Here is a 16,458-nt window from a genome sequence, read left to right as displayed (position 1 = left end):
TCAACCGTGTAATTAAGAGACAAAAAATAATATCTTATCTTAAAAGGGAACAAGCTCAAATTGCTATATTACAGGAAACTCATCTGACTGAAACAGAACACCTGAAGCTCAGACGAGGATGGGTGGGTCAAGTTTTCAGTTCCTCCTTTAATTCTCACAGTAGGGGAGTAGCAATCTTAATTTATAAGAAGTTACATTTTAAGTTTTAGGATATGATAAAAGATACAGGAGGACATTACATTCTTATTGTTGGCCAGCTTTTTGGTGAAAGGGTCCTTATTGGAAGTGTGTATGCTCCAAATTCATTTGAACCTACTTTTTTTCTCTGAATTAACTGCTAATATTTCATCCTTTTCTGTTAATCACATTATCATTGGTGGAGACTTTGATTGTGCGCTTGATCCCAGTATAGACCTTAACCCACCTAAATATACTACAGCTTCAAGGCAGGCCGCTAAACTGATTAAGTTTTGTGACGATTTTGGCCTACTTGATGCATGGAGCATTATAAACCCTAAAGTCAGAGACTTTACATTTTATTCACACCCACATAGGATGTCCTCTAGAATAGATTTTGTGTTTTTGTCTAGACAGATTATGGACAGAACAAAAGAGTGTGCTATAGTCATATGTACTTTATCCGATCATAAATCTGTTTATGCAGTCATCTCTCCACCTTATATCAACCCGGCATCTCGCTATTGGCGATTACAATCTTCACTGCTCAGTAACCCTAAATTCTTGGCGTTTCTTGAAAAAGAATGGATGATTTTTATGGAAAACAACAAGCAGCCTGATACAGATCCATCTCTTCTTTGGAAAACAGCAAAGGCTTATATTAGGGGGTCAATAATATCTTATTCGGCAGCTTGTGAAAAAAGTCTTATGGAAAAACAACTGGAGTTAGAATGCCTTGTTAAGGATTTAGAGAATAAATTTATTAACACCCCTTCACGTGTTTTGCAGAAAAATCTAGATGCAGCTCGCTCAGCCTTAAATCAAATCTTAACTAGAAAGGCGGAGACCTCAATGCTGTTTGCTAGGCAGAGACTATACGAATAAGCCAGGCCGTTTGCTGGCACGACTGGCAAGGGGCAGGAACGAGGCAAGCATGATTTCATCCCTTAAGGATGGCAAGGGCAGTTTAACTCATGAGTCTAAACAAATTAACACAATTATGAGAGAGTTTTATCAGAAGTTATACTCATCAGAGACTAGTGTCTTAGCTGACTCGTATTCTTTTCTGAACCAAATTAAACTTGCTAGTTTATCCGATGAGCAGCGGGCAGACCTGAATAAGCCCATCACAAAGGAAGAAGTGTTAGAGGCAATTAAGTCTCTGAAAGGTGGCAAAGCTCTGGGCCCTGATGGTTTTGTGCCGAAGTTTTACAAAAAAATTAGCAAATTCATATTAGAATCTCTAACAGATACATACATTGTTTCATTTAAAAAGGGGTGTTTACCGGCTACCTTAAACATGGCATATATTTCATTGATCCAGAAAGAAAAAAAACATCAGATGAATGCAGTTCTTACAGGCCTATAAGCTTGTTAAATGTGGATTGTAAGCTGTTATCCAAGCTGTTAGCAAGAAGACTTGAATCACTCCTCCCTCAACTAATAAACCCGGACCAGACAGGTTTTATTCAACAAAGGTTGTCATATTCTAATGTCAGGAGACTGATAAACAATACAGTATTCACAAATATCCAAAACTGAAGTGCTTGCCGTTTCCTTAGACGCAGAAAAGGCGTTTGACCGTGTGGAATGGGCGTATATGTTTGAAGTGCTGGGCAAGTTTAATTTAGGTACAGACTTTATTAACTGGATTCGGACTCTATACTGTGCACCAACTGCATGTGTTATTACCAACGGCCTTCGCTCTCTTCCTTTTCCGTTGGGGCGAGATACAAGGCAAGGTTGCCCTCTGTCCCCTCTCCTTTTTGCCTTAATTCTGGAACCCCTTGCAGAGACTATCAGAACTCACACTGATATCCAGGGGGTTGAGATTGGTCAGTCAGTTCATAAAATTGCATTATATGCCGATGATATACTTCTATTTCTTACAAATGCGGAAACTTCTATTCCCACAGTTCTCAAGACTATTGATTCTTTTAGTTTGATATTGGGTTATAAGATAAATTGTGATAAATCTGAAGTTATGCCCCTAGGGGGAGATATCTCTACTAGCGCCTTGTTAAGTTGTCCTTTTAAGTGGTCTAGAACAGGTCTCACTTATCTTGGAATTCGACTTTCACCTGATTTATCAGAACTTTGGAAACTTAACTTAGCCCCACTTATTAAAAGTATAAAAGATGATTTAGAGTGCTGGTTTAACCTCCCCATATCTTGGATGGAGAGAATTGATCTCATTAAAATGAACATCCTTCCTCGAATATTATATCCCATGCAAATGTTACCACTCTGGTTTCCTAAAAAAAATATCTCAGATTTGGAAAGAAGTTTTTCAAAATTCATCTGGCAAGGGAAAAAGCCAAGGGTTAAGATGAAGATCTTACAACTGCCAGTAGATAGTGGTGGACAGGCATTACCTAATTTGAAGTTTTACAATTGGGCTTGCCATACTCGTACAATTCTGAATTGGCTGCATTCTTATTTGAAATCCCAGCCCTGCGTTGATGAGTGGGCAGTGATGCCATACTCGTTGTTAAGTCTGCTTACGAGTAGTAAGGGCCTTAAGTTATGGCCTGAAATTAAAAACAACCCTATCATATTCAACACAATTAAAGTATGGCAGGACATTATGAAATGCGCAGGGAGAAGGGGCTTTTTGTCAGGTCTGACACCTTTGACTGGCAATAGAGATTTTCTCCCTGGTGTTCAAAAATCCTTATTCCATAGATGGCATGGAAAGGGTAATTACCAGCCATTACCAGAGTGGCTGGTAATTTATTTTTAGATAACACTTTAATGTCTTTTAACCAACTAAAGGACTAATTTGAGCTTGAAAGTGGTAGTTTTTGGGGATAACTTCAGATTCGCCATTGTATTAACTCTGGTAACCTCAAGCCTACTGGGGAAATGACTGTATACTGCGATATAGATGGTTTTTGGTTGAAAATTACCAACACACGACACCTTATTTCAAAAGCTTATCTTTTTTTTTTTTATTCAGTTGATCACAGTGGTATTGATCATATTTGGCGTACGTGGGAGAAAGATCTCAGTACTGAGTATATCGATGATGACTGGGTAGATACCGTTAAATCTATTAGAAGTATATTTACGTGCAATAGGCTGGTCGAAATGCAATACAAATTATTGCTAAGACTCTACATTACCCCACAAATTCTGAATAAGATTAATAGTAATCACTCTCCATTATGCAATAAATGCCAGAGTGAAATTGGTACTTTCATGCATTGTTTTTGGCATTGTCCAGTCATCACAAAGTTTTGGGAGGGGTTGGCACGGAAGATGGGGAATATTTTAAAAATAAACTTTACCAAGGACCCTGGGTTTTTTTTTACTTGGCTTGCCAGCAAAAGACATTGCTTTAAGCGCTAACCGGTTTGTACTCTGTGATAAGCTCCTGTTACTCGCTAGAAAATGCATCCTTATTGAGTGGATTCACTCTAGACCCCCATCACTTTCCCTTTGGTATAGAGAGATCTTCAGAATATTCCCTATGGAGAGACTAACTGCAGTGGTTAGAGGAGACAGTGCCAGGTTTGAAGAGATGTGGGGGCCTGTTATGGAACATCTTCCAACCAGGCTACAAGAGATTATATTTAAGGGAAGATTTGTATTTGAATAAGCATTCCTTTTTCCTGAATAACTGGTTTACTTATACTGTATGAGATCGAATGGGCTGAGGGGCAAATAGCTAGGTCAAGAGGTTCATGATAGGCTGAGAATTTTATATATTTTATTTTCTTTGTATTTTCTATTGTTTGTTTTTGGTTTTTTTATTTTTGCTTTTTATTTATTTTTAGAATTATTATTGTTTTGTTTCGATTATTGTACCGTAATATGGTTTAACCCCTTGTATTATTGTGTTTTTGTCTGTTAATAAAAAATAAAAAAATTAAAAAACACTGTACTAACAATCTATCTATCCTTAAATCCTTCTAATTTCAACAATGTACTTCAAGCTTAAATCCATTTAAATTTCAAAAACTTCAAACTTCTAGATTTTGGCCAGACTTTCTCGAGCCAATATCAAAGTTTATCTTAACACTTTTAAGTTAATTTTTGATGTGAAATGGCTGTAACCGTTTTAGTACGACAAAGGTTTATTCAAATCCACAAAAAGACTCCCATCTTTATCCTACAGCCTGTAAAATAAATCCTAAACTTTTCTGGTTAGTTGGAGATCTTTTAAGAGTTATTCATATTCTTTAATATTTATTATTTATTTATTATTTAAAGGTTTAATTCTAGATTTTTTTTCATTGGATTCACCACAATTATCTAAACCTTGTTAAAAAGTTAAAAAGAGTTAAAAAGAGTAAAAAGTTATTACATAACATATTACTAACCTGACAATCATGAACAATGGTGACGACCACAGTGGATTCACATACGGCTCCCATGCATGCCATCATAGCATATTCCATGTCTGCAAAGCCTTCACCTTTTCCAATTCTGTAGCCTATAGACATTAGATAGCATCATTGCATTATGAGAAGATACAATTCTCAAGTTGTAGAGTTAAGATGTAGAGTTACCTTTATCAGACACAGCCACTGATCCAACTACAACAAGATCCACCTGAACTTTGTCATCTAAACCGACCGGGACACTCAACTCTTTAAGACCCTTAAGCACAAAGAGTTTGTCAACTGAAGCAGATGTAGGAGACTGCAGACACACAACACATATCACATAACATCTGAATATACAGTACATGACTTCACCTGAGATGTAGAACAAACACGTAGTTCTTCTTTGGTTGCACCTTTTGGTGTAATGATCCTGTTAAATAATCCAGTTTTTAGCCGAGGTGTTGGAACAAGCAATGTTTTTCTTGCCTGTATTCAAACATAAAATGGGTTATGAATTATGTTATAGTACTAAATTAGTTTTGTTAGCAAGCAATCTGAACAATATACCTGCAGAGAAGCTAGTCTAACCCCCTCTAGTGGTTTATCAGGATCTACTTTGACCACAGCAGCTTTGTTGAAGATTTCTAGCAGTGGCACCTTTTCACATGCCTCCAGTGCACCCTGAAATTGGGGATAGCACTGGATAAGATATCACTTCAGTGGAACTTACTTCTAAAGTAATGAAGCGTGCCTGTTCCTGAGGTCTGTCCGGATTCACTTTAATCACTCTGCTGGATCTAAACGTGTGCAGATCTGGAAGCCTGTTACAGGCATAAGCTGCTTCCTAAACCAACAGTCCACATAATCGTTACATTACAGATTTGTGTTAAAATATTAAAGTTGCTTTATTATGTACATTACTGTTTATTGTTGGTCATTAATTATTTTGTTCCATAACATTCTTTTTTGTCTTTTTTTTTGCTGAAAAGCCATTAAATAGGCAACTCTATTTCAAACACAAATATAGTTTAGATGACTTTTTTAACTTTAGAAAACATTTTGCATTTCAAATAAAGGTACTCAAATCAATGTCAATAAACAGTACGTCCTCATTATGACAATGTAACCCATACTTTGTTTGCCTGACTGGAGTGAGATTTTAATGACATGGGTTGCATGCTTTGTCGCATCCAGTGTAGATCCAATGTGACAGCAAAAAATGGCGAGTGTGTAGAAAAGAAAAGTGGAGACGGAAAATAGATGATTCAAATGTGAATGGACTGAACAGTTTTGAGTGATTAAGTGACTGATATCTTTGTTATGAAATTCACGTGTTGGTTCGCAGTGAGTTCACAGTTTTAACGTACAAGTTTGCTTTAATTTATTTTCAAGATCTGAGGTAAAATATCTATTATTGCTTTCACTATGGCTATAAAGATAACGCAAAATAATATTCAAACTCACATTAGACACTTTTAACATTGAATAAAGCACATAATCATTTTAGATCAGGGATCCTCAAATCTGGCCCACAGGATCCACTTTCCTGCACAGTTTAGCTCTAACCCTAATCAAACACACCTGAGCATGCTAATCAATGTCTTCAAGATCATTATAAAATCACAGGTAGGTGAATTTGATCAGGATTAGAGCTAAACTCTGCAGCTCATTGGCCCTCCAGGGCATGACTTAGATGCTCAATATGACCAAAATCTTATATCACGGTTTAAGTCATTTAATATCACCCTACCTGTATGTATACTACGGAACCCCTAAAGGAACATTTTGGTGGGAAAAATATGGGGTGGGAAGAAAAAATATTTTTCAAATCTTTTGCATTCTGTTGCAAAACTTTTGCGTTCCTCCAAGAAACTCTGCGTTCGCTTGCAAAACTTTTTCAGTACACACCTTAAAGCATACTATTCACAGACAATCAGAATATGAGCCAGAGTATGAACATAACGTGCTAAATTACACGCTCCCCCATAGAAAGAAAACACTTTATTAATGGACTAAGACAGTGGTACAAAAAGGCCGAATTCGGTATAGTTTATTAATACAGGAAAGCAGATAAGCCCAGAATATGAACAGAAAGTGCTAAGTTGCCCGTTAACCCTCTGGTATTGTTCTTTTGGAAGTCACACTTTGTTTGCGTTGTTGTCAAAAGTGACCAGACACTTGAAATGTAAACATTTTTTATTTGTATTTTGAGAGAATTTCATGGTAATATTTAATATTTATGCAATAATTATGTTCACTTTCCCCATTGAAAATAATAAAAAAAAATCTAATATTTTTTCTATTACTTTTCAATTATGGCAATATATCATGTTAAAATAGAGACAATAGCCTTGTCCAAATACCCACACTTGCGGTCTTTGCACTTGACTACTTATATGACATATTTCCTGTATTTGGCCCAAGCGTTCAAGTGAGCATGAAGACCACAAGTGTGTGTCGTACTTTTCATTACCTGATGGGACACACTTGTAGTGTTGTAGAAATGCAAGTGTTTACATAGCTTTATTTTAATTTTAATTTTAAATACTTTGCATTTTAAAATCAACTTCTAAATGTCTGTTCAGTAGTCCCTATAACATGACAATTTTAATTTGTGGTGCTTCTAATTAAGTGATAAAAAGCAGTTGCAAATGTTGTACAAAATATATATCACCACTACTCATCTTTTCACCAATAAAACGTAAAAACAGTGTTTTTCTACCAAATTATATGTAATATCTAATTATTATATTAATATTTAACTTGCTTTGGAAAGGTTGTGACAAAAAGTCACAATTTATTTCCAGAACATGATGCATGATGGGATACACTAAGCCTCGAATAGCGCTCCGGAGCGGTATTCGAGATAGTGTGGATTTAGTGTGCTTTAAGGGCACTGGGACAGTCTTGCGCACTTACTTCCTGTCAAGCACGCGCTCTCAAGTGGCCAAGACCGCAAGTGTGGGTATTTGGACAAGGGGATAGACTTTAAAAAACAATTTATGAAGACAGATTAGTGCCATCTGGTGGGAGTAAAAAAAACTTCTGCAATTCCATGGTTTAGCCACTAAACGGATTCCTATACAGCTCTATATAAAATACTTTAATTCTCTGGTTGTTTTTAGACAAATACTTTTAAGTTGTGGATGTGGATTTATATTTAGACATTCTCAAAGACTACTTTTTGTAAAGGTTTAGTTTTTTTTTTTTTTAAATGTAGGTTTGAAATGTCAGCTTTTACATAAATTTTACTACAGTCAAACCTGAACACAAAGGAAGACATTTTATTACATATAACATCAAAGTTCAACAAAAATGTAACAAAAAATTAACAGGAATGCTTTATCAGAGGTTAATCAATCTGATTTCATCCTCTTATTTGAGACTTCTGGCTAAATTTTGCAATATTGTTACAGCCACACCAGTTCATTTGTGCGTGTATGATAGTGTGTTGTGTGTGTGTGTCTGTTTTGTACTCTTGAAGTGTCACCCCTTCCTTAGTTTCTGTGTTTTTGTGGCAGTGTGTCTAAATTATTGATTATATTTTACGTATTTGTAAAAACATGCTTTGTGTTACAGTCACACTAGTTCATATATGTCTGTGGGGTGTGGGTGGAGTCACACCCCACGTTGCTCTGTACTTCTTTCTGCATCGTGAATGATTTGTAGATTGTACACACAAAAATGTTTAGCATATTTCCCATTCATTTCCAAAGGCGGTCATTTTTGACCATGGACAACAAGTGTTATGACCATTTAGCATTTTCGAATCAAGATATTGTCATTGATAGGCGACAATGAACAGGGCGAGCCATTAGGCTAATTCGAGATGCATCAGTGCTGCACAGACCGATCAGCATTTGACACCAAAGTACCGCAAGAGCAATTCAAAAGCTTAGAGAGTCGTCTGCTCTCCAATCACTCTTGCATTACTTTGACGCCATATTGGTCTGCGCAGTGCCGATGCATCTTGAACAAGCCTATTATTTAAAATTGGAATTTCTCTGGATTCATAAAATCCTTGGGAACTTTTGGGATAACGCAAGTACACAACTGCATGAAATATATAACACTGTGCAAGTGGTTTTTGGATATTTTATTATGAAAATCTTACATATTGTGCCTTTAAGCGAAGATCTCCAGTCGCATTCATGCATTTATACTAGTGTGTGGCAGTTTGCGCCGGTGCGCATAGGCAGAGCACACAAGCGAGTCATTTTAAAACATCAAGACAAATAAAATTACGACTTGACAATACTTTCCTTACTGAGGTGAAAATCTCTGTTCTGAGACAGTCAGCCTAGAATGCGCACAACGAGCCTCCCTCTATAATCACTAAAACCTGTCACTCACTTCAGTTCATCACGATCGTGAACTGAAGCTCTCTATAATGCACAATGAATCTATTATTTACATCATATCTACACTTTTATAAGGAGAGGATTCGGGAGCATGCAGAACTCAGCACTTGACAAAAACTTTGTGTTTTGAGCGGTGAGTGGATTCTAACTTAAACACTTCTGGTCATTATGTTCAAGAAATTAACAGATATGTCTGTGATCGGCTACATTGCTCAACGCTGCAAATATGTTTTGCCAATATCAGATAAGGCCCCCTGATTCACTGGGCATACCTTGCTCATATGTTAAAGGGATAGTTCACCCAAAAATGAAAATTAGTCCATGATTTACTCACCCTCAATGCATCATAGGTGTATATGACTTTCTTCTTTCAGACGAATCAAATCGGAGTTATATTAAAAATTGTCCTGGCTCTTCCAAGCTTTATAATGGCAGTGGGTGGGTGTTTCTGTTCAACAGTCCAAAAGTCATCCAATAAAATGCATCCATCCATAATAAAAAGTGCCTCACAAGGCACAAGATGAATAAAGGCCTCCTGTAGTAAATCGATGCATTCTTGTAAGAAACATATCCATATTTAAAATGTTATAACCACTTTTCTGTAACTTACGCTAACTGTCATACGCAGAAGCTATTTCTGTCAAAATTGTCTCCTGGTGGAAAACGTCACCGGTTACTCTCGTAACCTTGGTTCCCTGAGAGCGGGAAAAAGACATTGCGGAGTATCCGCTTTGTGAACTCCTATCCTTCCACATTTCCTGAAGTCCTATTGGCTCACGCCAGTCCAATTGATTAGCCAACTGTCCCGAAATAAGCAAATATAAAATGCGGTGCACGCGACAATTACGTCAGAATCTGATCCTAAACGCTGCCCTGCTAATCGAGCTGCGATCACAGCGAACTCCGCAATGTCTTGTTCCTGCTCTCAGGGAACCAAGGTTACGATAGTAACCGGAGACGTTCCCTTTCGAGCTTTCTCTCTCAGCCCACACAAAGGTTATACACCAAGCAGGGATAGAACACACCCACAACTCCCAACCAATATTGACATTTGCCACACAAGCTCTCAGCTGATAGGCGAAGATAAGCCAATGAACGTCTAAAACCCAGGTATACTAAATTTGCATATCTGACATGAAATAATAAGATCCTGGAATGAATACAGGGCAGATACAGCAACAACAAGCATTGGGGGGCTGCACAAAGTATAACCGTGTTAAGCAGCCTATTCGCTAGCATAAGGGATAGCAGCATAAAGGGAATTAGTCACTCACTGATAGCACTTGGGATGCAAAGGACAGAACATCCAGCTTGTAAAACCTAGCGAAGGTGTTCTGAGAAGACCAGCCAGCTGCAAAGCATATATCCCGAAGAGACATACCTCTCGACCATACCCAGGACAAGGCGATAGCCCTAATTGAGTGGACCCTAATGTGGAAGGGGCATTCCAAACTTTGGCTCATATAAGCAGCCATGATAGCGTTCACAATCCAGTGGGAAAGCCTCTGTTTTGACACAGCCCGGCCCTTCACACAACCACCATAGCACACAAAAAGCTGGTTGAGGGCGAGAAGAAGTGCAGTTTTGAGAGATGGTTCCTTCATAGCAATGGATGCCAAAGGCTCAAATGGTGGCTGCGAAAGAGCTCTTAACGCCACCTCTAGGTCCCAGGGTGGAACTGAAGGTGGATGCTGGGGGTGCAATCTTCTCGCCCCCTAAGAAATCTCACCACCAGCGCGTGCCTACCGATCGATTGCCCACCCAGCGGAGAATGAAACGAGGCAATAGCGGCTACATAGACTTTCAGTGTTGACGGTAGACATCCACTATCCAGCATATACTGTAGAAAACACAGAACATCCGACACGGAGCACGTCGCCGGGTCGATATGAACATCACAGCATAATTTCACAAACACTCTCCACTTCAGGGCATACAAACGTCTCGTAGAGGGCGCCTGCGAATGCAGGGCACTCAGCTTCTCTCTGCTATCCCCGAAGCAGCCACACGTGAAGGCTCCATAACTCTGGGTTGGGGTGCCATATTGTGCCGCTCGCCTGGGATAGTAGGTCCTTCCTGATGGGGATCGGCCATGGCAGAGCCACCAGCAGCTATTTCAGGTCCGGGAAACAAGGCTGGTTTGGCCAGTTCGGGGCGATGAGTATCACTGACACTCCCCTCCTCCCTGATTTTGCATAACACCAGAGGCAAGATCTCGACCGGAGGAAGCGCGTACAGGCCAGGGCAACATCAAAGCATCCCCCTCCAGCAGGGATTGTGACAGCGAGAAGAACCAGCGGGCAATGCGCATTCTCGCTCATCGCGATCAAATCGACCTCCACTCTCCCGTAGCGGTTCTAAATCATCCGAACCGATTCGGGATGTAGCCTCCACTCTCCCTGAGGAATCCCTTTCCTCGAAAGCATGTCCGCTCCGTGGTTCAAGTGACCGGGGATGTGCACTGCTCTGATGGAGAGAAAGTGACGATCTGCCCCTAACAGGAGGCTCGCCGCCTGCTTGTAAAGGGCTCTGGACCGCACGCCGCCTTGGTAATTTATGTATGAAACCAGACATATTGTCGGTGTGAATCAACAGATGTCACTGCTTCAGCTGTGGCAGAAATATTCCCAGAGCTAAGGACACTGCGTCCAGCTCCAGGCGGTTTATGTGCCACCGGCTTTGAGTCTCTGACCACAGACCCGAAGCCGGCATGTCCTTGCAGACTGCTCCCCATCCCCATGTCAATGCGTCTGTCGAAATCACAAAACGTCACGTCACCAAACCCAGAGGAACTCCCCGGCTGAACAAATCCGGGTTACGCCAGGGCTTCAGAGCTTTGATGCAGCCATGGGTGACCGCAATGCACAAGCGACCCGAGATCCACGCACTCCATGGGACCCGGGATTTCAGCCATAATTGCAGTGCGCGCATGTGTAGTAAATCCAGATGGCACACCACTGAGGCAGATGCCATGAGCCTCAGCAGCATCTGAAATTCTTTTAAGCGAACGGACCTGCCCAGTCTGAAATGGCGCAGAGTAGACAAAATGGCCGCCATGCACTCATGAGAGAGGCGGGCTCAACCCAGAGGAACTCCCCGGCTGAACAAATCCGGGTTACGCCAGGGCTTCAGAGCTTTGATGCAGCCATGGGTGACCGCAATGCACAAGCGACCCAAGATCCACGCACTCCATGGGACCCGGGATTTCAGCCATAATTGCAGTGCGCGCATGTGTAGTAAATCCAGATGGCACACCACTGAGGCAGACGCCATGAGCCTCAGCAGCATCTGAAATTCTTTTAAGCGAACGGACCTGCCCAGTCTGAAATGGCGCAGAGTAGACAAAATGGCCGCCATGCACTCATGAGAGAGGCGGGCTCGCATCTCCACTGAGTTGAAACACACTCCCAGATATGTTATAGACCGACTCAGGGCGAGAATGCTCTTTTGTATATTCACACATAGCCCTAGGGACTCCAAGTGGTGAAGCAGCATGTCTATATGGCTGACTAGCATGCCCTGGGAATGAGCTAAAATCAGCCAATCGTCGAGAATGTGCATGAGAATGCACATCCCACTTGCTCTAAGGGGGGAAAATGCTTTGAGAAAGTGCACAGGGTTAAAACTAGCCAGAATGGAAGAACAGAGTTGCTTTAGCTGCTTGGTTGCTGGCTATAATCGGTGTGGGCGGCAGCTCTGCACTGCTCTGAGGCAGGGCGAGCAGAACCGTATTGATCGAGTGAGGTGGAAAGAGCTCTTTCTGTGAGGACGTATGCATTTTTATTGACTCGTACACACAGAAAATAATATTTTGAACACTGCACACTTGAACTTGGGGTGGCATTCTGCGGTGCTTGGGAACCGGGCTGCCAGCACGCTCCTCCCCCCTCACGACACCCTCAGGAAGACAACTTGGAGACCGAGGGGGGCCCGGAGTCACGGCGAGGGCTCCTCCACTGCCTGCGGTGCCTCTTCCCGGGTCTCAGCCGCACTTTCCTCCTAACATCCACCTGCCGCCGAGGGTCTGCTCTGGCTGCGGCAAGCCTTTCCTCCCTCCTCTGAGCTGGGCGGGTCACCGAAGACGACCTAGATCTAGAAGGCGGCTGGAACGAGCGCCGAGGCATGACCTGACTCATAACTTTGGCGCGCTTTAGAGCCTCCGCAAATCTCTCAACGATGGACTCCACGGCCTCACCAAAGAGGCCGGAGGGTGTAATAGGTGCATTAAGGAGCACCTTCTGGTCTGCGTCTTTGAGCTCAGCTAGGTTCAACCATAGGTGCCTCTGAAGAACTACCTTAAAACCAATGGATCGGCCGATCGCCTGGGCAGTGCTCTTCATTGCCATCAATGTGAAGTCTGTTGCGGCACGCAGATCATTGATAGTGGACTGCAGGAGTTTTGGCCTGAAAAACCTGTAGCACCGCCATGCGCATGCGCAGGACGGACGCTCCTTCCCCAGCCGAGGAGTAGACTTTGCTGGCCAGATGGGCCATCATCCTACACGGCTTGGAGGGCTGGCTGATATCCGCACCAAGGGTCTTGGCTGAAGCAGGACAAAGGTATGCGGCGTATGGGTATGCGCACATACCCGTGGGCTTCCACCCCGTCCACATGGGAGAAGATGGCCTGCATGGCTGAGTGGACGTATGCCGATTGGAGCGCAGACCACGCCTTAACCAGCAGGTCGTGGATGTCCGGAAAGAAAGGGACCAACGTCCTCGAATCCGCATGATGGTGGCTGGATCTAAAAAACCAGGAGTCAAGCTTGCTCTTTGCGGGCTCTTCTGGAGGATTCCAGGAAGACTCAAGCTCCTGGACCGCCTTAGTCATGATCCTGACGAGCTCCCCTTGGAGGTCTGGGGGTCCCTCTCTGTCAGGTCGATCCCGTTCCGACTCCACCCAGTCCTTCTCCTCTGACACCGAGATGGACATTGAATACTCATCACCTTCCTGGCCGAAGGCAACGAAGTCCGCGACGGATGGAGGGGGGCGGAAACATCATCAGAGAAGGTGACTGGGAATCGAGGTGATCGCAGTGATCGCGGAGGGCAGCACCTTCGCGCCGAGTCATTGCTCTCACCTCTGGGTGGGGGAGGGGGGCCCACCAGCGGCTCGCTGGCAGCAATGGGCCTCACCCCGAAAAGGCCATGAGCCATATTCCGGCAAGTCTTGAGCGCACACGCACGCCGGCGGTTTCCAACAGTCAGACTCATCCAACGCCGCCTCAGCATGGGACAAGCCCAGGCAGGCGACGCATTGATCATGTTTGTCTGGTGGTTCAATTGGTTCCGCGCAGATACTGCAGTAGGATGTCATCTTCATTTTTGAAGCCAACGTGGAGAAGATTCTGACGTAATTGTCGCTTGCACTACATTTTATACTGCCGCTCGAGCTCGTCAGTATTTGCATGCGATTTGCATACTTCGCAACAATTGGCCAGTCAATTGGACTGGTGTGACCCAATAGGACTTCAGGAAATGTGGAAGGAGAGGAGTTCCCAAAGTGGATGCTCCGTAATGTCAAGAGAAAGCTCGAAAGGGGACAAAGACTTAACCCTTTAGACGCCAGGGATTTTTGGAAAAATGCTGGATTTTGACATCAAGATTTCAAAAGCTTGTGTCTTGAAAGGGCTTAAAGACAGAGATCTACTGTAAATTAGAAAAATGTTGGGCATGACCGAAAGTTTATGTGGGGTGTAAATATACTCCTCTAATTTGCATATTATGACGCCATCTTGAATTTCATAATATTCAGAAAATAGTAGATATTGAATTGATGTTTGAACTTATTTGCATGTCGATAGTAACCGGAGACGTTCCCTTTCGAGCTTTCTCTCTCAGCCCACACAAAGGTTATACACCAAGCAGGGATAGAACACACCCACAACTCCCAACCAATATTGACATTTGCCACACAAGCTCTCAGCTGATAGGCGAAGATAAGCCAATGAACGTCTAAAACCCAGGTATACTAAATTTGCATATCTGACATGAAATAATAAGATCCTGGAATGAATACAGGGCAGATACAGCAACAACAAGCATTGGGGGGCTGCACAAAGTATAACCGTGTTAAGCAGCCTATTCGCTAGCATAAGGGATAGCAGCATAAAGTGAATTAGTCACTCACTGATAGCACTTGGGATGCAAAGGACAGAACATCCAGCTTGTAAAACCTAGCGAAGGTGTTCTGAGAAGACCAGCCAGCTGCAAAGCATATATCCCGAAGAGACATACCTCTCGACCATACCCAGGACAAGGCGATAGCCCTAATTGAGTGGACCCTAATGTGGAAGGGGCATTCCAAACTTTGGCTCATATAAGCAGCCATGATAGCGTTCACAATCCAGTGGGAAAGCCTCTGTTTTGACACAGCCCGGCCCTTCACACAACCACCATAGCACACAAAAAGCTGGTTGAGGGCGAGAAGAAGTGCAGTTTTGAGAGATGGTTCCTTCATAGCAATGGATGCCAAAGGCTCAAATGGTGGCTGCGAAAGAGCTCTTAACGCCACCTCTAGGTCCCAGGGTGGAACTGAAGGTGGATGCTGGGGGTGCAATCTTCTCGCCCCCTAAGAAATCTCACCACCAGCGCGTGCCTACCGATCGATTGCCCACCCAGCGGAGAATGAAACGAGGCAATAGCGGCTACATAGACTTTCAGTGTTGACGGTAGACATCCACTATCCAGCATATACTGTAGAAAACACAGAACATCCGACACGGAGCACGTCGCCGGGTCGATATGAACATCACAGCATAATTTCACAAACACTCTCCACTTCAGGGCATACAAACGTCTCGTAGAGGGCGCCTGCGAATGCAGGGCACTCAGCTTCTCTCTGCTATCCCCGAAGCAGCCACACGTGAAGGCTCCATAACTCTGGGTTGGGGTGCCATATTGTGCCGCTCGCCTGGGATAGTAGGTCCTTCCTGATGGGGATCGGCCATGGCAGAGCCACCAGCAGCTATTTCAGGTCCGGGAAACAAGGCTGGTTTGGCCAGTTCGGGGCGATGAGTATCACTGACACTCCCCTCCTCCCTGATTTTGCATAACACCAGAGGCAAGATCTCGACCGGAGGAAGCGCGTACAGGCCAGGGCAACATCAAAGCATCCCCCTCCAGCAGGGATTGTGACAGCGAGAAGAACCAGCGGGCAATGCGCATTCTCGCTCATCGCGATCAAATCGACCTCCACTCTCCCGTAGCGGTTCTAAATCATCCGAACCGATTCGGGATGTAGCCTCCACTCTCCCTGAGGAATCCCTTTCCTCGAAAGCATGTCCGCTCCGTGGTTCAAGTGACCGGGGATGTGCACTGCTCTGATGGAGAGAAAGTGACGATCTGCCCCTAACAGGAGGCTCGCCGCCTGCTTGTAAAGGGCTCTGGACCGCACGCCGCCTTGGTAATTTATGTATGAAACCAGACATATTGTCGGTGTGAATCAACAGATGTCACTGCTTCAGCTGTGGCAGAAATATTCCCAGAGCTAAGGACACTGCGTCCAGCTCCAGGCGGTTTATGTGCCACCGGCTTTGAGTCTCTGACCACAGACCCGAAGCCGGCATGTCCTTGCAGACTGCTCCCCA

At 43.2% G+C, this 16,458-nt stretch overlaps 1 protein-coding gene across 1 annotated transcript in view; it reads right to left on the bottom strand.

The window, feature by feature from the left end:
- Positions 1-11,190, bottom strand: part of LOC107568817 (methenyltetrahydrofolate synthase domain-containing protein-like) — a gene marked incomplete at its 3' end in the record, with an annotated part of 82,185 nt that extends 70,995 nt beyond the window's left edge. The window contains exons 1-5 of the mRNA XM_016254809.1: positions 11,110-11,190; positions 5,076-5,207; positions 4,881-4,994; positions 4,692-4,782; positions 4,503-4,615 (exon numbers count right to left, since the gene is read on the bottom strand). Coding sequence (XP_016110295.1) covers positions 4,503-4,615; positions 4,692-4,782; positions 4,881-4,994; positions 5,076-5,207; positions 11,110-11,190 — 531 coding nt within the window. The remainder of the gene's footprint in view (positions 1-4,502; positions 4,616-4,691; positions 4,783-4,880; positions 4,995-5,075; positions 5,208-11,109) is intronic.
- Between the last annotated feature and the right edge of the window lie 5,268 nt (positions 11,191-16,458).

Source organism: Sinocyclocheilus grahami, unplaced genomic scaffold (genome assembly GCF_001515645.1).
Source record: "Sinocyclocheilus grahami isolate Dianchi unplaced genomic scaffold, SAMN03320097.WGS_v1.1 scaffold1283.1, whole genome shotgun sequence".
In the NCBI taxonomy this organism is placed as follows: Eukaryota; Metazoa; Chordata; class Actinopteri; order Cypriniformes; family Cyprinidae; genus Sinocyclocheilus; species Sinocyclocheilus grahami.
This window is presented reverse-complemented; position numbering and strand designations above follow the sequence as displayed.